A 27,270-nucleotide genomic window follows, 5' to 3' on the forward strand; every position below is an offset into this window, starting at 1 on the left:
AAGAGACAGATGACTACATATGAAACAAAAGCCTGGATATGCCTCATTTCCATTTCACAGTAGATGACTCCTTGTGGTGGGTTGGAATTTCCCCCCCCCCAAACGTTAAATTTGCCAGACCAGCTCAGCTGGAAGCAAATGGAAGCTGTATTTACAAGCAAAACTACAATCTACAATGGAATGCAATTAATATCTACAAAATATAGAATAGAATACCCAGCACATACAATATTTACAGGTATATACAATTAATAAACAGCATAAGGACCCCCCTGGTCAAAGATCAGGGGAATCTACTAGCTTCTCCCTCTCTGCCTCTCTCTTTCCTCCCCCTGTACAAAAGAAAAGACAAGAATAAGGAGCAGAGAAGTGTTAGACTTAACCAAAACAATACAGGCAAGATCAAGCAGAAGCGAGTTAGTATCTCTCCCAGCGTGGAGAAGCAAGAAGAAAGATTGTTTTGGTACAACTAGTTTTAGTCCCTAATCTCTTCCAGTGGGATTGTTTAGAATTATCTTTGTTTTCCTTTTTATGCCCCAGAGGGATTTATTTATAGTTTTACTACTTTCTGCTCAAGGTCTATGGAAAATTTTAAAGGCACAGCCTAAAATTATCACACTCCTAACTCCTCAAGATCAAGAATGCTTGCTTGTAGGGAAATGGGAGCGTTGCCACTGACTTCAGGCTGAGGCCACAGGCCTTAGCGTGGCTAAGCTGGGAAGTGCACTTCAGACTCTCCTAACGTGTGAAGCGTTTAAAATTAATGATGGGATCTTACTCTGATAATACAGGGATATTGATTTATTAGGGTCTTCTGAAAAGCAAGTTGCATTCCACCTGTTCCAATGAAATGCAGTGTTCCCATCTCTCTCTTCTGCATACGACAGGGAACGTTATCTCTGGCTCCTGTTAGATCACCGTTCTTTGACATTGCTTTATTGATCGCCAGACAGCGTTCTGCACCAAAATTAAACTGCGATCAGATTCCTTCCTTGTGGAATTAGATTTGAAGATCACTCTACCATGAAAAAAATAGTATCACCCACCCTGCAAGAGAGCAGATGGAAACACTGCAATTTATTTGGGAGCCCTCATTAAGCGTTCGGAAATCGTTACCTTTTTAATGGGTCTGTTATTTTACATACAGTATCAATAGAGGCAGGCATTAAGTAAAGGTGACTGCAACATTATCCTCGGACACATTTTACTGTATGGTTAGCAAGTGTCTAGCAAGAGTTATGGTTAGCAAGTAGTTAGCAAGAGTTTCCCATTTATTTGAGAGATACTGAATTGGAACATAAACAGGATGCTGGAATGTGTCCAGAGAAGGGCAACCACGCTGGGGAGGGGTTTGGAGCACAAGCCCTATGAGGAGAGGCTGAGGGAACTGGGGTTGCTTAGCCTGGAGAAGGCCCAGGGGAGACCTTATTGCTCTCTATAACTACCTGAAGGGAGCTTGTAGACAGGTGGGGGCTGGTCTCTACTCCTAGGCAACCAGCACTAGAACAAGAGGACATAGTCTCAAGCTGCACCAGAGGAGGTTTAGGTTGGATGTTAGGAAGAAGTTCTTCACAGAGAGAGTGATTGCCCATGGGCTGCCTGGGAAGGTGGTGGAGTCGCCATCACTGGAGGTGTTTAGGAGGAGACTTGATGGGGTGCTTGGTGCCTTGGTTTAGTTGATTAGGTGGTGTTGGATGATGGGTTGGACGATGGATGATCTCAAAGGTCTCTTCCAACCTATTCTATTCTATTCTATTCTATTCTATTCTATTCTATTCTATTCTATTCACAACGTTGCAATAACACATCTGTATTCAAATGCAAATACTCCTTTGAACTTGTGTTTTAACAGTCCTTGATTCATCTTGTGTCCTTTTGATGTATTCACAGAATGTTAGGGGTTGGAAGGGACCTGGAAAGATCATTCAGTCCAACCCCAGCCTGCCAAAGCAGGATCACCTAGGGTAGGTCACATAGAAACACATCCAGGTGGGTGTTGAATGACTCCACAACCTCTCTGGGCAGCCTGCTCCAGGACTCTGTCACCCACACTGTGAAGAAGCATCTCCTTGTATTGAGCTGGTACAGTAGCACAAGAAGAAACACCATCTAGTCCAGCCACTCATGTGCAACTGAGGGTCTCCATAAATACACATGCTTTGCATGACTGGGGGCTGGAACATCTCTCCTACGAGGACAGGCTGAGGAAATAACCGAAGAGGACCTGCGAGAAGGCTGCAGAGGGACTGTTTCCAAAGGCCTGCAGTGATAGGACAATGAGCAACAGTTTGAAACCAGAGGAGATATAGACTGGATGTTAGAAACAAGTTCTCTACCATGAGGGTGATGGAACAGGTTGCCCAGGGAGGTAGTTGAAGCCCTGTCCCTGGAGATACTCAAGGGCAGCCTCAACAAGGCACTGGGCAATGTGAAGTAGTGGAGGATGTCCTTGCTCAGTGCAAGGGCTTTGGACCAGATGGCCTTTGGAGGTCCCTTCCAACCCAAACTATTCTGTGATTCTATGTTTTGATGAGATTTGCTTCTGCTCCATTCATACAGATGAATCTGTCCCAGACAATGAGACCAACCAAAAGAAATGTCATCTTCATCCCTCAGCTTGTAACTGTTCCCATGTAGCCACCCCCTCACCACTTGCCTATGAACAGCCCTGAACGGAAATGAAATAAGCCACGCAAAATTGCTTATAGCAGAACTGCTGGTCAGTGCTCAACAGCTAATATTCCCAACCTCAGAGACTCACAGAAGGCTTTGGGTTGAAAGGGACCTTTAAAGGTCATATAGTCCAACCCTCTCACAGCAAGCAGAGACATTGCAGAACTACGCGTTGGGGTCAGAGTGGCTGGAGACCAGCCAGGCAGAAAGGGACCTGGGGATATTGGTTGACAGCAGCTGAACGTGAGCCAGTGTTATAATATAGAAGTGTGCCCAGGTGACTAAGAAGGCCAATAGTATCCTGTCCTGGATCAGGAATAGAGTGGCCAGCAGGAGCAGGGAAGTCATTCTGCCCTGTACTCAGCACTGCTTAGGCCACACCTCGAGTCCTGTGTCCAGTTCTGCGCTCCCCAATTTAAGAAGGACATTAAGACACTTGAATGTGTCCAGAGAAGGGCAACGAGGCTGGGGAGAGGCCTTGAGCACAAGCCCTGTGAGGGGAGGCTGAGGGAGCTGGGGGGTGTTTAGCCTGGAGAAGAGGAGGCTCAGAGGAGACCTTATTGCTGTCTACAACTTCCTGAAAGGAGATTGTAGCCAGGAGGGGGTTGGTCTCTTCTCCCAGGCAACTAGTGGCAGAACAAGAGGACACAGTCTCAAGCTGCACCAGGAGAAGTTTAGGCTTGAGGTGAGGAGAAAGTTCTTCCCAGAAAGAGTAATTTGCCATTGGAATGTGCTGCCCAGGGAGGTGGTGGAGTCACCGTCCCTGGAGGTGTTCAAAAAAGGCTTAGATGTGGCACTTGGAGCCATGGTTTAGTTGTCACGAGGTGTTAGGTATTAGGTAATAGGTTGGACTTGATGATCTCAGAGGTCTTTTCCAACCTGGTTGATTCTGTGATTCTACAACCTTTACCTGATCTGCCCTTCTTTCTCCCAGTCTCTTTTTGTTTTCTTAATATCTTCAAGGTTTCACCATGACTTAATCGTGTCTCTGGTGGGTCAGAAGCACATAAAAGAATCATTCCCTAACTGGGGGATGTTTGTGACACCCCCATATGCCCACGTTGATGGATTCCATCACACTATTGGATGTTTTTACTGTGTCTTTGCCGAGTGCTGCTACGAGCCATTTACCAATTCATAAGTGAGGTATCAAATTGTTTTGGAGGGCTGCAGTACGACGGCACAAATTATAGAGAAGACTTAATTTACATTATGGTTCAATACAGTCAATTAAATATTGCACAGATTAGAAAGTAATTTAACATTCAAGCTTCAGTTGTTAAAAAAATCCACTCTGCAGAGCCTCCAAATTATTTTAGGTCTCCTGTGGCTTTAGTCACTGCTGCAAACGTTGAGGATTTTAAAGGGAAGCAAAGATAAAGTCTCAAAGCAGCTAACTAATACAAGCTCATGATGCACAAGTCCTCCTTTTTAGGCTAAGTGTGATGTCATTATTATATTATAATAGCACACTACAAAGTGTTTTCCTGGCATTACACTTAAAGAGGTCCAAATTACCACCAAGGCTGCTGTCTCCTCTCTTACCCTTAGGTTCATTCTGGTCTTCCCCACTAGCCATTATTTTCTCTCCTTTCCTCCACTCTATCCCCTGCTTCTCCTCTTCCCCCAGGTTGCTCCCTGTACATCACACTGAATTGATTTAGCTGCCTCTGAGATCTGTAGCATTTCTAATTTCCCTCAGGCTGCTTGGCACCTATCATAAATTTTTTCACCCCTTATTCTCATCTTGCCCCTTTATTTCCATGCTGTAGCCGCCAGTGCCACTAAATCAATTAAGTCAATCAATTAAGTACTTGGAGGGTCCAGCAATCATGTCAAATGTGTGAGTTAGATGGCATGAGAAAGTCACTGCTTTACTGTCGCTATTTCTCTTTTAATGAGGTTGTCTATTTAGTGGAGCCTGGGGCACAGTGTTAAGAGCCACAACAAAAAATATCATGCAAGCTCCAAAGCCTCCTATAAAAGCTGCCCCATGGAAAGCAGGAAGCATGTTCCACACAATATTCTATCCAGAAGGACAAGCTGCACAGGGATTTATGTTGCACAGCCTTTCACCTTGCAGAACTTGCAGTGAGCCTGTTTTCAGACAGGCAGTATCAGCTGGCAGCTCCATTAGAACCATTTGCATGCTATGGATAGTAGGACAGAGTCTACTCGCAGGCCTTTATCTAGTGGAGTCCCTCAGTGGTCAGTACTGGGACCAATACTATTCACATTAACAACCTGTGTGAGGACACAGAGGGAATTTTGCTGATGACACCAAACTGGGAGAAGGAGCTGACATCCCCTCAGGCTGTGCTGCCACTCAGCCAGACAGGGACAGGTTGGAAAGTTGGGCAGGGAGAAATTGAATGAAATCCAACAAGGACAGGTATAGGGAAAGAACAACCTCATGGACCACTATAGGTTGGGGGCAGATCTGTTGGAGAACAGTGTAGGGGAAAGGGACCTGGGAATCCTGGTGGACAACAGGAATACCACGAGACAACAATGAGCCCTTGTGGGCAAGAAGGCCAATGGCATCCTGGGGTGGATTAGAAGGGTTGTGGTGAGTAGGTGCAGAGAGATTCTCCTCCCTTTCTACTCAGCCCTGGTGAGGCTGCATCTGGATTATTATGTGCAGTTCTGGGCCCCTTGGTTCAAGAAGAACCTCAGGGAACTGCTTGAAAGAATCGAGCACAGAGCCACAAAGATGCTGAAGGCAGTGGAACATCTCCCTGCTGAGGAAAGGCTGAGGGAGCTGGGGCTCTTTAGCTTGGAGCAGAGGAGCCTGAAGGGTGACCTCATTCATGTTGATAAAGATGTGCAGGGTAGTTTCAGGAGGACAGAGCCAGGCTCTGCTCAGTGATGTCCAATAACAGGACAAGAAGCAGTGGGTGCAAAGTAGAGGACAGGAGGTTCTGCGGGAGCAGAAGGGAAAACTTTTTCAATGTGAGGGTGCTAGAGCCCTGGAACAGGCTGCCCAGAGAGGTTGTGGAGTCTCCTTCTCTGGAGACATTTCAAACCCACCTGGATGCATTCCTGTGTGCCCTGTTCTAGGTGATCCTGCTCTGGCAGGGGAGGGTGGACTGGATGATCTTTCCAGGTCCCTCCCAATCCCTAACACTCTGTGATTCTGTGATGTGGGTGACATACGTGGCCCATGCATCTGCCATATTTCTACACCTGTCTCTTCCCTTCTATCACATGTGAATCACAAACAACAAAGTTTGCATGTCACATAGAGCTCTCTAAACACCAAAGTTGCTCACTGAACTGTGAAATCCTTAATGGCTTCATAATAAAATAACTTTATGGAACATATTTCCAGCCATGCTGCTGTCTACCTGCAAGCTCCCCATACTCCAGCTGATGCTGTGATCACTCAGCAGCACGTTAGGTAACCAGGTCCTCTATGTTTAGGAAAACCATTGAAAAAATCATAAACCCAGAAACTAATGTGGAAAATCATGGCAATCCCTCAACAAGCTTAGCAAGCCAAAAGTGCAATAAGTGCATTGACCATTATTTACTGCAACACATTAAAGTGGAAACAATGATTTGTCAACCGCATGAGTGGTTTTGAGATGAATTTTATCTCATTGCTGCAGGAAATGCTGGGTTTGGACACAAGTGTGGACAGATGTGGGGCATTTACTACAACACATGGATAATTTCACTTCCTTTCATCTAGAGAGCAGTATAGTTTAAGCTTATCAAATTAACAAGATACTGAATTCCTACTAGAATAGCAAGCAGTCTTGGAACAAAGCATCGTTTCAATTCAGCTGTCAGAAATAAATGTCAAGTGTGAGCACCTAAAAAGCAAAATCCACTAGAAACTTCTTGTGGTTATGAAGGTTTCAGTATTAGGAGGCATTTCCAGACACCAGCCAAGCTGACCAGTTTTGATTATAACAGAATAAAAAATGAACATACTACCATGGAGGGTTGGAATTGATGACCTTCAGAGGTCCCTTCCAACCCCTACCATTCTGTGTGATTCTGTGTCAGTGAGAACTGAACTTTTTCACTGAAGGAGACTGAACTCATTGCCTTCAAAAATCTGAGAGAATCCTACAAGAAGGCTGAAGAGGAACTTAAAATAAAAGTCTCTAGCAATAGGGCAATGGGGAATGGTTTGAAGCTGAGGGAGACCAGGGTTAGACTGGATCTTAGGAAGAAACTCTTCAGTACAAGGTGGGGGAGGCTCTGTAATAGGCTGCCCAGGGAGGCATCCACTCTGGGGCTGTTCAAAGCCATGCTGGATGAGGCCTTGAGCAGCTGAGTGTAGTTGAGAGGTGTCCATGCCCATGGCAGGGAGGTTGGAGTAGATGATCTCTGAGGTTCCTTCCAACCTAACCTCTTCTATGATTCTATGATTCATGCTATGTTCTACAGAGCTGAAATGAAAGGCTCAGCCCTGGATCTTTTTGACCCAAAGTCACTCATGGACTTTGAGCTGAGCAATAGTTTATGAACTTTCTCTCTGCAAAAAAAACCCACTAAGAATAGCAGCAGAAAAGGAACATTTAATGTCTGGAGCATCCTCCAAGCCTGAAGGGACTTCTCAGATGGCAGCCTTTGAGGATCAGGAGAGAGTAAATCTGCCTAATCCATGTGCTTCTTCCACACACACTGATCTTGCAAACAATAACCTAAAGGAAGACTTTTCCAAGTGCCAGCTTCTAAAAGGCGTTTCGGTGCACAAGCTTTGCAATGGAAACATTTGGCACAAAAAAGCACATTTTCAGATTATATGCAGATCAAAGCCTGGTCTATGTATCACAAAGGGGCACATAAAACATGCTGCTGATAAAGAAAAGAATCAAGACAGATTTATCCCTAGTCTTCACAAGCTCAATCCCTCCAGGGGGGAAGCAGTCTGGCTGTGATGCAGCAAAGCACCCAAACAATGTGTAAAGCTAATTTCCTCTTAATAACAATAATACACTCTGTGGTGCTCCTGCAATGGAGGAGTCTGAGGCAAAAAAAACCCAGATGATGTAACTTCTTAAACACACTGCAACGTGCAGATGGGTCAGGAAGGACCCAAGTCAGTGAGCCAACCTAAACTCAATCTGTCCACTCTAACTCCCTCTCTAGAACAGCAAATGGACCCACGTAGGAGCCTGTGTGGTTGGACTCCAGAAGATCAGCTAAAAGAGAACTTCAGCCCCAGCTAAAAATCTGAATTAATCCTTTCCACTGCCTTTAGTTGATGGAAGAAATCAGATCCTGCTACTGCCTGCATCCTACCTGGGGAGCAAGAGCAGCAAATTCCTAAGAGAGTGCCTCCAGCATGAGTGTCCTTGTTTGTGTCTCCAGCATGAAGACCTCAGAGGATGCTCCAGAGGTTCCATCTTCCCTTTCTGCTCCTAGTCTTGGTTTGGTGTTTTTTTGTGGGTGGGTTTTGTTTTTTTCCAGAGAGAAAGTTCAAAGTCTATTGCTCAGCCAAAACTCCATGAGTGGCTTTGGGTCAAAAAGATTCAGGGTTGGACACAGGCAGGCAAAGAGAGCTGTAGGGTAGTTTGGGTTGGAACGGACCGTTAAACGCCATGCTGTTCAATGCCCCTGCAGGGAGCAGGGATGTCTTTGATACACTCAGTGTATTGTGCATCAGGGACATGCAGTGGTGCTCTCAACTGGGCTGGAGCTGTCCTCATCCAAGACCCCAGCATACACTGGGGTTCAATTAAGTTAGGATCCTGAGCTGGCTGGATGTTCCAAGGACCTAATTTGTGAAAGAGAACACCACTGAGGTAATAAACTGGTCAGGCTCTTCATAATTTGTAATAATGTCTGACAAAGACCAGATATGAATTTAGTTACTGTTCACTGTCTTGGGAAGCAAATGCTAAGCTGCTCATGCAGGAGATCCATTTATTTGATATATGAATGTGGAAAGGAACAAAACAAAACTGGAACGCACACGTGGCCAATTTCACATCTGCACTTCAAAAGCTTTTCAATTTTTTTCTTGTACCAGAAGTGAAAGGAGTTAGCGAAAGCTCTTGTCCAATTACTATTAATCTTGAGTTATATTTTAAATACACACTTGCAAATATTGCTCCAGGACAAAGAAAATCCTAAAGGCAAGGAAACATTTTCATAGACTTTTGGAAAAACAAACATGCCACAGTAAAGCTGTGATGCTAGGACCTGTTATGAGTCTTGTACTATTTTCTTCTCCTTTCTGCATCAGTCACAGTCATTGTCATGTGCTGGAAGGGCCATGAGGATGATCAGAGGGCTGGAGCTCCTCTCCTGTGAAGACAGACTGAGAGCTGGGGCTGTTCAGTCTGGAGAAGAGAAGGCTCTGATGAGACCTTATTGTGGCCTTCCCAATATCTGAAAGGGACCTACAATAAAGCTGGGGAGGGACTTTTTAGGATGTCAGGTAGTGATAGGACTAGGGGGAATAGATCGAAACTAGAGGAGGGGAGATTTAGATTGGATGTTAGGAAGAAGTTCTTCACCATGAGGGTGGTGAGGCACTGGAACAGGTTGCCCAAGGAGGCTGTGGATGTCCTCCCTGTGTATGTATTCAAGACCAGGTTGAATGAGCACTTGAGCAACCTGGGCTAGTGGAATGTGCAGGGAGTTTGGAAACTAGAGGATCTTTAAGGTCTCTTCCAACCTAATTCACTCTATGAATCTAGGAATTCCCCATCAGCCTCTACCTCGTTGCCTCCTGCAAAATGGTCAGGTAGCCATCAATATGTCAATATTGCCCTCTCCTCTCAAGCCAAAGCTTGCACACAGCCTAAGCATAGCACCTCTGACCACGCCTTGTACTTTTCCTATATACTCTGAAGTCTGCAGCATTCTTACTGATTAAATCTGGAATTTGAGGGAGCACAATACTCAGTAATGAGGCAGGCAGTTTGTTACAGTCTCACTGAACCTCTCCATAGTTTTACTGCATTCATCTTTTACAGCCTGTGAATGTCTTCTGAGAAGGCTTCACTTTTACAAGGCTCTTTTGTTCCTTTACACCAATATTCCTCACCTGCTGAAATGCTTTTGATTTATATGAGCAGCATAAGAAATTCCTTCATACAACTCCTAGGAGCTTTGGAGGTACTTTTTTGGCTTTAACTGTCTCAGATCTTAACTGCTTCATATGCAGCAAGCGTTATGACCACCCTCCTCTAGTAACCTGCGATTTGAAAAGCTCATCAGCGAAAAAGAACCTCTGATTCTCTTGATTTGCCATGCAAGCCCTATAAAGCAGGGCTTGTAAAGATCAGAAAAATCCCACTCATACTGGCAATACTAAAGCTGAGTTGCACTGGATACTCATCAAATACCAACTGTCTTTAACCATAAATCTACTTCCAGAACATTACCAACTTCTCTGGAAAAGGGGGGAAAGGACAAGAGAGATTTATTTCATATTCATCTGCCTGTCTCCTTGACACTCATACCAATTTAATAAGATGTTAAAAGGAGACTGAGAGAAAGCACATGGACAGAGAGGAATGAGAATAGGAAAGAACTCCATGAATTCAGAAACTGTGCATAACCAGTATGTCATGCTCTTATGTCAACTAAAAATGAAAGCAAACAAGTGGAGTTCAGAAGGCACAATGTTTGATGTCCGTGTGATAATGTGCAATAATAACCACAATCAGAAATAACCCAAAGTGTACAAGCAAGAAATTCTGTGCTCTACAATGACAGACTGGTTTCAAGTGGCACAGTAAAGAACTGGACAAAATCTACTCAGTCCAACTCTTCATCTCCAACGGTTTCATTTTCTAGTGCTCAGCATACAAACATAAAGTACCAGCTACATGACACAGCCTCAAATGTCTCCCACCACAGTCTGCTTGTGAGAAATACTTCAATTTACTTTTCCATACCACAAACAGTTCAGCTTTTCATCCTGAGGCACCCTTGTCTGCTATGACTTTTGCCAAAATCATGAAAAACACATCTAGTTCCCAGCAGAGATGCCTGAGCTGCTGCATAGTCCTCCAATGCAGAACTGCTCTCTAAGGCTATGACAGAGCTTTTGAAAAGAGAGCAATCTCTATCAGTGGTGCAAGACCGCAGGTTGTTCCATAAGTGGAGATCTACAGTTCAAGAGCACTGATTGAAGGCTGTAGATCACAGAATCACAGAATGTTAGGGATTGGAAGTTGACCTCAAAAGATCATCTACTCCAATTCCCCTGCCAGAGCAGGATCACCCAGGGCAGGTCACACAGGAACACAGCCAGGTAGATTTGGACTGTCTCCAGAGCAGGAGACTCCACACCCTCTCTGGGCAGCCTGTTCCAGGGCTCTGGCACCCTCACACTGAAAAAGTTTTCCCTTCTGCTCCTGTGGAACCTCCTCTGCTCCAGCTTGCACCTACTGCCCTTTGTCCTATCATTGGGCACCACCAAGCAGAGCCTGGCTCTGCTCTCCGGACACTGCACTGCACATCTTTATAAGCATGAATGAAGTCACCCTTCAGGCTCCTCTGCTCCAAGCTAAAGAGCCCCAGCTCCCCCAGCCTTTCCTCAGCAGGGAGATGTTCTACTGCCTTCAGCATCTTTGTAGCTCTGTGTTGGACTCCCACAAGCAGTTCCCTGAGGTCCTTCTTGATCTAAGGGGCCCAGAACTGCACACAATAATCCAGATGCAGCCCCACCAGGGCTGAGTAGAGGGGCAGGAGAATCTCTCTCCACCGACTCACCACAACCATTCTAATCCACCCCAGGATGCCACTGGCCTCCTGGGCCACAGGGGCTCATTGCTGTCCCATGGTTATCTGCAGATTAGCAAACGATTCCTCCAAAACGATGAGCTTTACAATTCAGGAACAGTGTCACTAACCACCTATCCTAGTCATAAAGACCATGCCATTTGAGTTTCAGTCTTCCTCCACAAGAAGAGAGGAAATATTTTCTTTTGAGTTACAGTTGCATGTACAAAGAAACTTCAGATACTCCCATAAATGTGTCACTCCTTCACTTGCTCAGGTCCCACAACAGACACTTAACCTAGCACATAAAGCTTCCATAGAATGACAGTGAGTGTGTGCAGTACTTGAGCCCTAGGCTAAGAATAAAGCAAAATGTAAAAGGTAAAACTCAAAGAGACTCTAAAAAAGAACACAAGAACTTGTGGAGAGTTTTTGGCTCCATTTGGTGGTTTGTTTTCTTTTCCCTCTCTGCATTACCTTAAGGTAGGAATTTCTGCAGCTGCACTTAGTAGGTGCTTGGCAAATTCTGTAATGACCACAGAATCACAGAATATTAGGGGTTAGAAGGGACCTGGAAAGATCATCCAGTCCAACCCCCTGCCAGAGCAGGATCACACAGGAATGCATCCAGGCAGGCTGCCAGAGAAGGAGACTTTACCACCCCAACCCTGGGCAGCCTGTTCCAGTTCAGATTTTCAATTCAAACAATGGAGAGCGAGTTCTGCCCTGGCATCTCAAAAGGGAGCCCTAAAGCTCCAAGTTGTACATTTCAATGCCCAGAGTTGTTTCCTCCCTGCTCATTTTTGTGTAAACATGCTGAAGGTTTAGTTTTAGTCTTCTCCTGCTAATTGAAATCTCCAAAACTAAACTTGGATTAAGCAGCCTGCATGCAGCCGTGGTCCAGCAGAAAGCAGGGCTCACTACAGCTACTTTTTTCCTTCTCTCCCTGCCTTGCAGTCAGTGTCACACTGGGTCTGCCTCTCAGAAGGGCTATCAGGCAGTGCTGTCCTCACCTTTTAATTAAATGCATGCAGAAGAGCCTTTCATAGCTTCGATGCATGGATGCATGGGGCTATTCAGTCTGGAGAAGAGAAGGCCTTCCAGTATCTTAAGGGGGCCTACAAGAAAGTTGGGGAGGGACTTTTTAGGGTGTCAGGTAATGGTGGGACATAGGGAAATGGAGCAAAACTAGAAGTGAGTATATTCAGATTGGATGTTAGGAAGAAGTTCTTCCCCATGAGGGTGGTGAGACCCTGGAAGAGGTTGCCCAGGGAGGTGGTGGAAGCCTCATCCCTGGAGGTTTTTCAGGCCAGGCTGGATGTGGCTCTGAGTAATCTGATCTAGTGTGAGGTGTCCCTTCCTGTGGCAGGGGGGCTGGTACTGGATGACCTTTGAGGTCCCTTCCAAGCCTGACAATTCTATGTATTCTATGATTCTGGATTGTTTTCTAGTACTGCTTTAGTTTTCTCCCACCCTTTACAGCTTCTGTGCACAGCATGTCTTCTACTGTTCCTCCCCTGATCAAAACTGAATTTCCTCATTTACTTCACTCTCAGCACTGCTTAGCACTAAGCCTTATTATGCATGTACAGGTTACACTCTGACATGCTTTACACTTTAAAATGCTTCCAATTTCCTGTATCATTCACAGGAGCACATTTGGCTAATTAAAGATCCCATAAGGCTATAAAACCTTCTACAAACCAACTCAGCTTCCTTAAAAGCAAAGATAAAAGTTTAGAGAAAAAAAAAAAAAAAGGATTCAAATCCCTCTTTTGACTACTGGGGAAAAAAAACACCCAAAACAGCTAACAAACACTGTAAAGCTACACAGAGCAGGGGCTAGGAGCCATATTCAATATTTTCAGATACTCAAGACTTCTCACTTGCTTTAAATGTCAAGGCACCCAAATTAATTAGTGCTATGCCTCACCTCTGTCAAAAGCTCCTTTTAAAGTCAGCAGGAATACTCCTTCTTGCTTCGCTGGGAGCTCAGTGAGGCAGAATTAGGATGGAAACCACAAAGGATTAAGAAAAAAATAACAGTATAGATAGGTAGAGTCCATGAAATGCTGCTTGCTTTTTTTTGTAGAGGAGTGCTACAAATGAGTGAAGGTAGGCACTGCTGGAAGTCCATGATTACCAGCAGGTGCTGGGGAGTACACCAGGAGCTGATGTTGCAGCCCTTGGGCTCTGTGACACATGGTTGCCTGCACGCTGAGCACACAGTGCATAAACCAGAAAGGTTATAAGTACAATTAGCTCAATTAGGAAGGCAACTTTTATGAACAGTTATTGTATATATTGAGTGAAGATCTGTTGGCATCTGAGCTTCATTATTATTCCACTGAAAGCCTGGGATAAAAGCAGGTATTTGTATTTGGCAGCTGTTAGGTAATAGATTCATAGAATGATCTAGGTTGGAAGGGACCTCAAAGATCATTTACTTCCAACCCCCTGCCATGGGCAGGGATGCCTTCCACTAGCTCAGGTTGCTCAAGGTCCCATCCAACCTGGCCTTGAACACCTTCAGGGAGGGGGCATCCACAACCTCCCTGGGCAACCTTTTCCATTGTCTGACCACCCTCGCTGTAAAGAATTCCTGATAAATAAGAGCATCCAGTGGCAAACACTGATTTTCCTATATATATTATATATTTTCTCCTTCCACAATGCCACTTAGCACATAAACCTAAGCAGCCTAAAAGGCACTTACTTGTCCTCCTGAACTATCAATTTGAAGAAGTGCAGGCTTCCCTTGTAAACATAAGCATGTTCCCGAGGGCAGCACATCATCCACTGATTTTATTGCCAATAGAGATCTATTATTATCATCTCACAAAGTCCAGGTAACTTTACAAGTAAACCTTGCTGTAGTTTTCCTCTCCCATTACACTGACAGCAAAGGTCATCTGTCTCCCTTGCAGATGACCCCAGCAATAGAAGAGGTTAACCAGCCTACAAGTTAGCACAGAAATTCAGAGGCATTGTTGCTAGTGTTGCTATTACCAGGGCAAAAGGGAAATTGCAGAGCAGTCTACCAGCTCAAATGCACTGAATTGAAGGAATATCAGCAGCACACCTAGGGCATAATGCTCCCCAGCCACCGCCAAGAGGAAGGAACAGCACATTGAAAAGGGGGACCTAACTTTCTGTGTCCCCCGCTGCTCTCCAGGGAGGTTTCAGTGCATCTGTGTCCTGTGCTACTACAATGTCAGCATTTGTCCTGCTAAATCCTTTCCTGAGCAGTTTGAAATCTAGCCACCCTTATTCTGTATGTGCTGAAAACAGGCCTGAACTACTTTTTTCTATGTTTTTTTCCCACCATTTTTCTTATTAATATATTAATAACCTGGCTTAAACATATCAGTACTTGCAAGCAACTCTCCCACCTCAAGCTGTGGTTTGAGTGCTCTTCTGTTAGGTAAAATTCACATTGCACTACAACGTGGCTTCCATAGCCTAATTATAGAATCACAGAATTGTCAGGGTTGGAAGGGACCTCAAGGATCATCCAGTACCAACCCCCCTGCCATGGGCAGGGGCACCTCACACTACAGCAGGTTGCTCACAGCCATCCAGCCTGGCCTGAAAAACCTCCAGGGATGATGCTTCCACCACCTCCCTGGGCAACCTGTGCCAATGTCTCACCACCCTCATGGGGAAGAACTCCTTGACATCCAATCTGAATCTACCCATTTAGAATAGAGTAGAATTAACTTAGTTTTCTAGTCTTTTTCCATCCCCCCCAGTCCTATCACTCTCTGACACCCTAAAAAGTCCCTCCCCAGCTTTCCTGTAGGCCCCCTTCAGATACTGGAAGGCCACAAGAAGGTCTCCTTGGAGCCTTCTCTTCTCCTGACCTTTGGAGGTCCCTCCCAACCCAGCCCATTCTATGATAGTACACAAGGCTTTTACAATCTTCAGACAGCAAACTGGGCAGCTCTGAAATGTATCTCTGCTATTTAAAAATCCCTGTGGAGCACTCTGAATCATCCAAACTGTCCAGGGCATGGTTTGGAAGGCCAGTTAGAAATGAATTACAATAGTCAATAAGGGATGCAATTATGGAAGCAGGTTCTTCTGACATTTACATTTTGCTAACTGTCACATGTTATTTATGAAATGTGTTATCATTTCCCTTCTGAAGTAGGAGAAGGTTGTGTATACCTTATAAGAGTAATACACAGGGGGTTTAAGTCTCCTGCTTGGCCATATTCTAACTAGATACATTTACTGCAGGTAGCACTGTAAATGCCATGTTGCACTATTCATATTTACAAGTACAAAGATGAGAAATTGTCAAGCAGCAGAGCAAGACTCCCAGCTGGCCAGAGGCATCTTTCAGGGGAAGCTGTGGACAACACACACAATTCCTCTTAACACATAAGAAAGGCTCTAGCTGCTACCATTTTCAAATGCAGATACAGACTAGGCTGCTTTTCAGGCTGCTCTTTGTTGCTACCACATCATATTTTTATCAGGGCAGTCCTAAGAAATCCTTGGCATGGTGTAAGACCCAACAGCTTTTACACAAAGTTCCTATAAACAGGTATTTCTTATTTAAAAAAACAACCCTGAATCCCAAAGATTCCAAACATGGAAAGCTAAGGGCCAGATGCCCCTTGGAACATCTCTGAGATGCAAAACTGCAGTAGCTCCTCCTCATGGAGAAGTCCTTCATTTACTGTCCTGGCAGATGCCCTCCATTGCTCTTCTATCCTTTTCCCGTGGATCAGTACACAATGGGTGGCTCACCCCTGGAATACCAGGCTGACATGGTAGAAGGCATGGTTTGATATGACCTGGGCAACCAACTCCCAAGCCCCTCCAAGGCAACAATGGAAATGACAGATGGCCAGAGAAATGATTTCATGAGTTGGCTCTACAAGGCACTAGATGGGCTGTCCTCATCCCAGGCAAATGCCAAGAGGGTGACTGCAAAAGGCAGCACAGACCTGTGTGACAGGCTGCCACCACAAGCTATCAGCAGTCCCAGCACCATTGAGTTTAACAGGTTTGTAGCATGGGAGTGTTTTAAGGAAGGATTTGAAGAGAAAATCACAAACTCACAGATTGCACTGGGTTGGAAGGGACTCTCAAAGGCCATCTTGTCCAACTCCCCTGCAGGCAGCAGGGACATCTCCAACTAGATCAGGCTGCTCAAGGCCACATCAATCTGATCTTGAATCATCTCCAGGGATGAGGTCTCAACCACACTCCTGGGCAGCCTGCTCCAGTATTTCACCATTCTCATTATGAAGAACTTCCTTCTAACGTCCAACCTAAATCTCCTCTGCTCCAGTTTCAAACCATTGGTCCTCATCCCATCACTACAAGCCCTTCTAAACAGTCCCTCCCCAGCTTTCCTGTAGGACCCCTTCAGATACTAGATGGATGCTCTAAGGTCTCTGCTGAGCCTTCTCCTCTCCAGGCTGAACAACCCTAACTCCCTCAGGTTGTCCCCATTGGAGAGGTGTTCCAGTCCTTCCATCATCTTGGTGGCCTTCCTCTGGACCCACTCCATCAGGTCCATATCTTTCTTGTGGTTAGGCCCCCAGGACTGGCCAGGGGGTTCTACATGAATATGTGCAAAGGATTCCTCCAAAATCTGATGGGCAGGATGGGAAGAGTCTCGGAGTCACATATTTGAAAACTGAGTAACTGAATGATGAAAGGTGGTACTGTGGAATGACTCCTTAAAAGTGGATGAAGAGTCATGAAGAGCCTGGGCAAAGCAGTCAGGTAATGGGCTGATAAAACAGAGAAGGCACATTCGGTGTAGGAATGCAAAGTGTGACACGACTGGAAGAATAAGCTGAGGCAGCAATCTTGGCAGTCACGATGGCTCTCAAAAATAACAGTCATGTTTGTCAAGGACAAGGAAAAGGAAAACTATTGAGACACAAGATGAAGAGAGGCAGGGCTGTGGTTTAAACTGTGCTTTGACAATAAATGCCCTATTTCAGAGCAGTGAAGAAGAGCCTGCAAGAATTGAAGCTACCCTGCATGTGAGAATCAAAAACAACACCGAGTGCAAAAGGCTGCTGGATTTCCAGAGCTGAATAATAGATGATGCTGATATTTTCCTCACCACTCTGAAAAGGAGGTCAGAGAAAGCACCTTTGGGAGTCAGGATTAAAAAGCCTGGTTTAGCCACGTTCAGCTTGAACTGTTGGCTAAACATGTAAGGAGAGACAGCTTGAGATTTGAACAGGAGGAGACAGGGCTGGCATCATTTGGTTTGACACAGTATCAAATTTATATTTGCAAATGAAGAAAGTCTGATCAAAAGCACAGCAGGGAGAAAAAGGGATCAAGGACAGAGCGTGCTTGGGAAAGCCCAGATGAAAACTGCAGCAGAGAGAAAGAGAAATTAGAAACACAGGGATAAAATCCAGAGATGAGAGTCAGGGTGGCCAGGAAGAAGGATTTCATTCAAAATCAGCTAATAAATTAAGGATGCTAACAAAGTGCTCCACCTGAGATCAGCCATGAGGAGGAACTTTGCTATTTCACAGACATGAACAGGACAAGACCCAGCTCTGGGAGCTTCTGGCCTGGAGCTGGAAGGAGCACCCAGGCAGGGGCAATTCCCAATCTCTTTGCCAATGCCATGCACAGGCAAACACAGAAATTCAGTGAACTGATCACATCACCACCACCACCACCCCCCGCTCACTGCAGAGAGAGCAGAGAGCAGAGCAAATTAATTCCTGCTTTTATTTCTATTTCTGAATATTCAGAGATGCTCAGTGATAGAGACTTGACAGTTTGACATTTCATCTGCTCCAGCACATGTGCTTCAAGGAAGAACCGCGGATCCATAACTGTACCTCCATTTCTGGTCAAAGATGCCAGAATCAACAGCTTTCCAGCAAAGTCAAGAAGTACCTCTGGTAGATTTTAAATGAGGCATCTTCTGCCAACAGTGACAATTTTAGTCTTGCTAGAATTTTCTTTCAGCCAAGTTCAGCTGTCCTGTTAGCAATCTATCAGCAGAATTAACATCACCCCTTACATCCAAACAGAGAAGAGCAGCAAATCCAGCAAAACCTGATAAACTCTAAGAACCATCTGGAAAATGCTTTATAGAGGCCTTAGCAACAACTTGGAAAAATCTGAGCACAGTCAGGAGAGCTTAAAAGGTCAGGAAGATGGGTAAGATGTAGGTATCTAAACCTGTGGCTGGATCGTATCAGTGCCACAACATTATCTGACTAGAAGAGAACAATCTGAGACCAGCAGGATTATCATCACCTGCTATGGGTATTAGTTATTTGGACACCATCAAGATTTAAAGCAGAAGCACAATCATGAGCTCTGTAGCCAGTGTAGAAAGGTACAATCATGTCTTTGTATGATATCACAGAATGTTAGGGGTTGGAAGGGTTCTCTAGAGATTGAGTCCAATCCCCAGACAGGATCACCCGGGGCAATTAGAAAGAACAGGAGTTCTAATGTATGCCTTAGTACTGATGTAGCAAAAAATCACAGAATCATAGGATGGTTTGGGTTGGAAGAGACCTCCAGAGGTCAACTAGTCCAACCCCCTCTGCAGTTGAGCAGGGACATCCTCCACTAGACCAGGTTGCCCAGAGCTCTGTTGAGCCTCACCTTGAATATCTCAAGATGTGGGGCCTCAACTACCTCCCTGGGCAGCCTGTTCCAGTGTTCCACCACCCCCATGGTGCAGAACTTGTTCCTAACATCCAATTTAAATCTGCTCTCTAATTTCAAACCATTGCCCCTCATTCTATCCCTGCAGGCCTTTGTAAACAGTTCCTCTGCAGCCTTCTTGTAGCTCCCTTCAAATACTAGAAGGCAGCTCTAAGGCCTCCCTGGAGCCTTCTCTTCCCTAGGCTCCCTCAGCCTGTCCTCGGAAAATATTTCCCCAAGTATTTTACAGAATCTAATTATTACTTTTAAATACATTTTTGGGACAGTAACCCTCAGTAAACAAAGATTTATTGTTACATAAATAAACAATGAGACAATTACAGCCTCTTTATGGAGACCATATTAGTCATGCACATCTAATGAAGCATTACTAAGCTATCACAGGGAGATAGCCTGATGTGTGTGATTAACAAAATAATACTCATAAATAGCTAATGAACAATGAAGGTCCTTTAAAAATTCTGCATATCTTGCTATATTGAGAGTTATGGGGTTTGCTGCTTTCCAAGGAACACATTCACCACTAAGTTCCACCCAGCAAGAGGAGACCATTAAACAGCACAACACGATCATTTGTGGGTTTGCTTCTGAAAACACAAAAGAACTCTCATGGAAGTCTACTAATGAAAACCACATTTCAGCTTGTGCCACACTGTGTTTGAGAGATGATGTCTTGAGATGTCAGCAGGGTGCAGGAGGAATATGACAGAACAAATGATCAAAAATTATTGCCATCTAATCCATGGCATCTCTGAAGTGGCATTAGTTAGAAGAAGTCTGGGTTTAGTAACAGTTGCAGTAGCTACATTAAAAAAACAACCAATAACCTTAGAATCACAGAATCACTAATGCTGGATACCTTTAAGATAATCAAACCCAACCACAGCCCAACTACCATGACCTGAAGTACCATAGCTACAGCTCCTTGAACACCTCCAGGGATGGTGACTCCACCACCTCCCTGGGCAGCCTGTTCCAAGCCCTCACAACTCTCTCGGTAAAGAAGTTTTTCCTAATGTCCAATCTAAAGCTCCCCTGGCACAACTTCAACCCATTTCCTCTCATCCTAACTTCAGGTGAGGTATACATTCGGCAGACACTCTGCAGAAGGCAGGTGGGATGGATGGCCAACATATGAGGGTAGAGAACCATAGAATTGTTAAGGTTGGAAGGGACATCAAGGATCATCCAATTCCAACTCCCCTGCCATGGGCAGGGACACCTCACACTACATCAGATTGCTCACAGCCACATCCAGCCTGGCCTGAAAAACCTCCAGGGATGAGGCTTCCACCACCTTCTTGGGCAATCTGTTCCAGTGTCTCAACACCCTCATGGGGAAGAAGTTCTTCCTAACATCCAAGCTGAATCTACCCATTTCTAGTATTTTTTCCATTCCCCCCAGTCCTATGACTCCCTGACACCCTAAAAAGTCCCTCCCCAGCTTTCCTGTAGCCCCCTTCAGATATTGGAAGGCCACAAGAAGGTCTCCTTGGAGCCTTCTCTTCTCCAGACTGAACAGCCACAACTCCCTCAGTCTGTCTCCCTTGGAGAAAAGCTCCAGCCCTCTGCTCATCCTCATGGCCCTTCTCTGGACACCTTCCAGCACCTCCAGATCCTTCCTGTAACAGGAGCTCCAGAACTGGATGCAGTACTCCAGGTGGGGATAAAAAACAATCCTTTTGTGAGAAAAGACAGGGTCAAAGCCCATGACAATGACAATTTCTGGCATACTACAGGAGAACATGACATATAATTTTGAATGATTCAGTGAATGTTGGGACATGAAACAGCAGAGTAATTTGTGATGGCCTGTCTATGTGAGCAGACTCCTCCAGCAGAAAGAGGAATCCATGCTAACAGCATGCGCCAAGCACAAGCTTGCACCTCAGCAGAGGTGAGCTCTGCTCAGCAGGGCTCCTTCTGTCACATTCCAAATACATTGACAAGTATTTGAAAAGTGGTCTGAAGGGACCTATTTAGATTATTTGATGCAATAGGATGAGAGTAAACAGTCTCAAGTTGCACTAGGGGAGGTTTAGGTTGGATATTTGGAACAATTTCTCTACTACATGAGTAGTCAGGCTTTGGAACAGGCTGCTCAGGGAGGTGAAGGCTCAGGGGAGACCTTAGTGCTCTCCACAACTTCCTGAAAGAACAAGAGGACACAGTCTCAAGCTGCATCAGGGGAAGTTTAAGCTCAAGGTGAGGAGAAAGTTCTTCACAGAAAGAGTAATTGGCCATTGGAATGTGCTGCCCAGGGAGGTGGTGGAGTCACTATGCCTGGAGGTGTTCATAAAAGACTTGGATGTGGCACTTGGAGCCATGGTTTAGTTGTCATGAAGTGTTAGGTATTAGGTAATAGGTTGGACTTGATGATCTCTGAGGTCTTTTCCAACCTAGTTGATTCTGTGGAGTCACTGTCCTTGGAGGTGTTAAAAATACCTGTAGACATGGCACTGGGGACATGTATTAATGGCCATGGTGTTGTTAGGTCAGGGTTTGGACTCAAGGACCTTAGGGGTATTTTCCAAATGAAGTGATTCTATGATCCTATAAAGTGTATCACATCCACATCACAAACTCACAGCAAATCCTTCCAGTCAGATTTCTTGCTGAGACAAATTGTTCCCAAATGATATTCCACCTTCAACCTGATCTTTTCATGGATAAATTTACTCAAAGGGCAGAATTCCTGATAGCTGGAATAACAGCATTATTAAAATCAATATTTTTTTGGAGGGGGTGAATATTAGGTCTGGAACATATTGAGGAGAGTTATAAAGTACAGGGGGGAAAGCCTTGCTTATAATTTTCAACTGGAGCCCATCATCAATAATGAATTATGGAGTAATTTCCCTAAATCATCTGTATGATGTCAGCTATGACACTGCCAATTTTAAAAAATTTGCTAGTTTTGAGCTACAAATTGATTTTTTATTGTGATAAATGAAAATCCAATAGTAGCCCACAAGATACCAAAGATACAGGAGCCTGTATTTCTTCAGAATAGTTTTCCTCTTTTCTATCACACCAGTCTGCCACTATGGCAGACATGATAGCAAGAGCCAGTGATAAAAACTACCTCTCTGGAGAGGTAACTAACCATTCCAAACAAACAATGAATGAGCACTGTGGCCCACAATGTCCTTTGGGGAATTCCAAAATCATGGAAATGCAACTAAGGGAGAAAGCCATGTGAGGGCTGTTAAAAGAGGAGAAAGCAAATGCAAGGTCTTTCAGGTGGGGATTGGTCTCTTCTCCTTAGTATCAGAGGTAGGAGAGGAAGTGGTCTGAAATTGTGCCAGGGGAGGTTTAGGGTGGAGATTAGGAAAAATGTCTTTCCTGCAAGAGTGGTCAGGGATTGGAACAGGCTGCTCAGGGAGGTGGTGGAGTCACCATCCCTGGAGGTGTTCAAGAAATGTGTGGACATGGCACTTGCGGACACGGTTGAATAGCCACAGTGGTGTTGGGTTGATGGCTGGACTCAATGATTCTAGAGGTCTTTTCCAACCAATACAGTTCTATGATTCTCTGATTTTTCAGGCTGTTCCCTATTAAGAACACCTTTTTTCTTCTCTGTTGCATTAATGTAAACACCAGCCTCCAAACTTTATAAACTCTTAAGGGTCACATGGGTACCAGCCAATCTGTGTGAGCAAAACACAACCTTTTAGCAAGCCCTTTTGCTTCCTTCCTACCAAAAGAGCCAGGCTAGGCAACTGCACACCCCTAGTTTTGCCAGCGTGTGGGATTTCCTTTGTTGCTTCTGACCAGGATTACCAGTGTCCTGCATCACCTAACTGAATTATCCTTCTTTTGCCTTCTGGGAGGCTCCACATTACAGGAGTAATTCTGCTTTCTTTGGAGGTGATTTAGCATGCAGACATCAAGACGAGATTACACAGAGGCTACAATTTACTACTACAACAGCTGGCATCTCTTAGCATTACAGCACAAGGAGCCAAAACTGTATGGATGAGCCCCAGTGCACTGTCCCTAAACGTTAGTCTCTTGTACAGCACTGTTCCTGCAGGCTCAGAGAGCCCACTGATGGGCTCTGTCCACCAGCTGTTGTTGGTGTTACCAAGTGCATTTCTGATGCTGAGATTGTATGTGATGATCAGTAGAAACAAGAATGAAATGACAGCTGTAGGTTGGATGAGAGACACTATGAAAAGAGCAGGACAAAGACATGAAACTTTGAGACATGGAGATACCTAAGGTGGGGGAAAAGCCAAAGGGATAGTGGCTGTGAAGAACCAGCAAAGGAGTTCACGCACCTCTGCTTCACAACTTGGTATAGAAAGCACAATTCAGCCTTCAAAAAAATCACACAAAACCTGATGTGGAAAGCTCTCCTCTGTCACAGTTTCTGTTTCAAGAAGGACAATTCAATACTCCTGTCCATCACTCTCACAGCTCAGGGGCAGACATCTGGAAGGTGGATTTAAAGTTTTCAGTCTAAGCTTCAGTGAGTGACTGGCAGGGTTACTTTAAGGATGACACAGTTATGTCAGATTTAGAGCAGAGGGTGTCAAAATTATGAAATGAAGGAGACTTGTTCTTGTGTCTTCACCTCCCAAGCTGCAGATAGGAGAGTGAAAGACACTGCAGGAAAGGTAGTTTGGCTTAACCACACCTTTGCTTCTGAACACATCCCCCTTTCCCCTCCTTCTTTTAAGAAAATAAATCCAATGTTTGTGGGATGTTCAGAGACAAGTGCCACAGGACAAGTGCCTCTCTTGTGCCCCAGTTCAAGAGAGATGGGGAACTACTGGAGAGAGTCCAACAAAGGGCTACAGGGATGATTGAGGGAATTAGAACATCTCTCTTATGAGGAAAATTTGAGAGACCTGGGGCTGTTTAGCCTGGAGAATCACAGAATCACCAAGATTGGAAGAGAAGAGAAGGCCCAGAGGGGATCTGGAACAGGTTGCCCAGGGAGGAGGTAGAAGCCTCATCCCTGGAGGTTTTGAACGCCAGGCTGGATGTGGCTGCGAGCAGCCTGATGTAGTGTGAGGTGTCCCTGCCCATGGTAGGATGATCCTTGAGGTCCCTTCCAACCCTAACAATTCTATGATTCTATGAACTGATCAATGTTTACAAGTACCTCAAGGATGGGTGTCAAGAAGATGGGGCCAGTCTTTTCACTGGTGCCCAGTGATAGGACAAAAGGCAACGGATGCAAGCCAGAATATAGGAAGTTCTGTCTCAACATGAGGAGATGCTTCTGTATGGTGAGGGTGATGGAGCACTGGAACAGGCTGTCCAGGGAGGTTGTGGAGTCTGTCTCTGGAGACTTTCATACCCCATCTGGGTGAGTTCCTGTGTGGCCTGCTCTAGGTGATCCTGCACTGGCAGGTGGGTTGCACTCAACGATCTCCAGAGGTCTCTTCCAACTCCGAACCTTCTTTGATTTTGTGATTTTCCTTTATTCCCCCCCCCCAAAACATCTTAACTCTTAGGAAAGCACCGGTGGCCTCGGGGCACTTTGCAGACAAAAAAGAAAAGACAATCTCAGCACACTCTTCAGTGTTTTACACTCTGCTCTGCAGGCTGACTGGGGCTGCTACTCTCCAGCCACAATAACAAGCATGTCATCACACAGTTAAGCACTGCCCTAATTAATATCTGCTTATTAGAGGACCCAACCACAACTGCACTGGCAGCCCTAACCCTGACACTTCCTGCCTTCTTGTGAGCACAGGCTGTAACCCCAGCAATGTTCTCTTAACCACTGCTTTGGTAGGAATCCTTTACACGTGCTGTACACAACACACTCCAAATGAGCTTTTCATTACTAACTGCTTGTATTATGTATCAGTCAGCTCAATGACATTGATTTTCTAATAATATAAATTAACTGGCAAAGATAATTTCATCTATCATCAGTAGGGTTTTATTTCTGGCGTCATGTTAAATAGTTAATCTTTCAAAAGATTAAATCAAGGGCTTTTTAAAATTCAAGGCAGAGCTTAAAATGCTGTAAAAATCTCCTTAATTAGGATTAAAACAGTTTGTGTGTTGTTGCTTTCTGTCTAAGTAGTATAATGTTTTGCTTAGTTTGTTTTTTGTTTGTTTGTTGGGTGGGGTTTTTTTTTTAGCTTTCAGAGCAATTTAGGGAAAAATCAAACACGATATTGCTGTGGCAAAGACATGCATGGAAGTCTTCTGCAACTTCTGAGGTGCTGCCTGGCAGGCTCAAACAGCAACCTCAACATTTCCAGTAGCTTCTACCTCCAATTCTATGCAACATGTACTTTTGCTACCATCAACAACACAAAAACTCTGATTCTTATGGTTCCTGCCTACCTCACAGAAGAGCATCATTGCTGTCCAAAGGAATATATCACCCTATGGAGACTACAGCTGCATTCATGTGGAATTAAGGAAGAACCTCACAAAAATTCTTACCATTCCCCATGGGCATCTTCAGGGCAACCCTAGCTAAGCATGTTCCACTCCCAGGAGCTCTCCCAGCTTCTTTTTCTCTTCCTAGTTCAGGCACCATAGTGAAAAAGCTTCCCTCTCCCAGGGCTGTTCACAGGTCCCTGTTCCAGCTTGTTTCAGCCTCCCATGACACAAGGGGTCCAACCTCAGGCAATTTTATTTTCTAATCCTAATCCCCTGTTATTAGAACGGCAGCACTCATTCCACCTGTACTGCCAAGAGTGCTTCAGCAGCACCCAGAGGATGGGTGCAATTGTGCTTTCTCATCCAGGCTGGAAGAGAAAGCCCATATGGACACAGACACCAGTCTGCACTGCTAAAACCTTCTGCAAACAGTGGGTTGGTATTTCCAAAAAGCAATTCTTTATCTGGCAGAAGGAAAACAAATACCCCCTTGCCACTTTCTGGGCTTGGAGCTGTGAGTGTTTATTCATATAAGGAGCATCTTGTGTACCCAGGTGGTTCTGCAGGATCATCCAGGACAAGGCTTTACAACCAGCTACATCCCCATGCTACACTCTACACCTCAGTCACCCAATGGCTTGCTCTGATGTCTGACAACCCTTTATCGAGCTTCTCAGATGCTTCATGTAGTGCTTGAGCTGGTGAGATATCACTGCCCAGCCAAGGAAATGCTTTTAGAGAAACATTCATGGCAAGGTTCAGCTTTGTGCCATTACATGATCATTTTACTTACCCCTGTCTTTTCATCAAAGATTTTGATTCCCCCAAAGGAAACTGTTAAGAAGATCTTTTGTTTATGCTCTCCTTTCGAACGAGCCGCAGCAACGATTCCCTGTTGAAACAAAGAACAGTTTGGGCTGGCTCCATCACTCTTCTACACAAACACCTGCTTGTGGACCATTCCCCACTTTTCTAGGAAAACTTAAGGGCTTTCCAGGAACAGTCCCCCTCTTACTTCTAGCTTCCTCGCTTTTTTTCAAGGTACCACATCTCTTTACGCTACTCAGACAGCATTTCAAATGCATTCCAGCTTCCAAGCCCTGCACTAGCTAATCCTCCATGAAATTTGTTTTCATGGAAGCTGAAGGTCATTTCTAGCACACTTTCCCCAGCTATAAGCTGTTTTGTTTTCTTTCTCTCTCTCTCTTATTTTTTTTTTCCCAGGGAAAAAAACCCAACAATCAGCAGAGGAAAAAAATGCCAACAGCTTAAGCTTACTTCATGGGCATACTTATCTGCAACAAGCAAATGGAGCTGCTTCTAGAAGAAACACAGTTTTCCCAACATTCAGCTATATCTCTGCTGTAAAAAACTGCTATTGAGGCTTAGATTTTTTTCCTAACCTCAAGCTTTTATTTCGTAAGGGAACTTCCTGAAATTCATCTAAGGCATTATTTGCCCACAGTGTATCTACAACATCAACTTATATTTCCATTTCTTGGGAGCCTGCCCTAGCAATAAGACTGTACACTTGATCAAATGTAATCAATTGCACTAGTAAATAAATGAAAATAGAATCACAGAATGGCTTAGGTTGGGAAGGACCTAGAGATCATCTACTCCAACCTCCCTGCCATGGGCAGCGACACCTCTCAACCACACTCAGCTACTCAAGGCCTCATCCAACCTGGCTTCCAACACTCCCAGGGAGGAGGCAACCACAACCTCCCTTGGCAGCTTATTCCAGAATCCCACTACACTCATGCTGAAGACCTTCCTAAGATCCAGACTACCCCTACCTTCCTTCAGCTTCAACCCATTCCCCCTTGTCCTGTCTCTAGACACCCCCAGGGAAAAGTCCCT

General features: G+C 44.8%; 1 protein-coding gene across 14 annotated transcripts in view; it reads right to left on the minus strand.

Moving 5' to 3' along the window:
* DAB1 (DAB adaptor protein 1) overlaps positions 1 to 27,270 on the minus strand; it is a 539,237-nt gene that overhangs the window by 47,318 nt on the left and 464,649 nt on the right. For all 14 annotated transcript variants that reach the window (XM_068140690.1, XM_068140688.1, XM_068140689.1 and 11 more), the window contains one exon: positions 26,201 to 26,299. In XM_068140690.1, coding sequence (XP_067996791.1) covers positions 26,201 to 26,299 — 99 coding nt within the window. The remainder of the gene's footprint in view (positions 1 to 26,200; positions 26,300 to 27,270) is intronic.

This window comes from Melanerpes formicivorus, unplaced genomic scaffold, assembly GCF_026170545.1.
Source record: "Melanerpes formicivorus ecotype bairdi unplaced genomic scaffold, bMelFor1.0.p_v2 SCAF_7, whole genome shotgun sequence".
Classification (NCBI taxonomy): domain Eukaryota; kingdom Metazoa; phylum Chordata; class Aves; order Piciformes; family Picidae; genus Melanerpes; species Melanerpes formicivorus.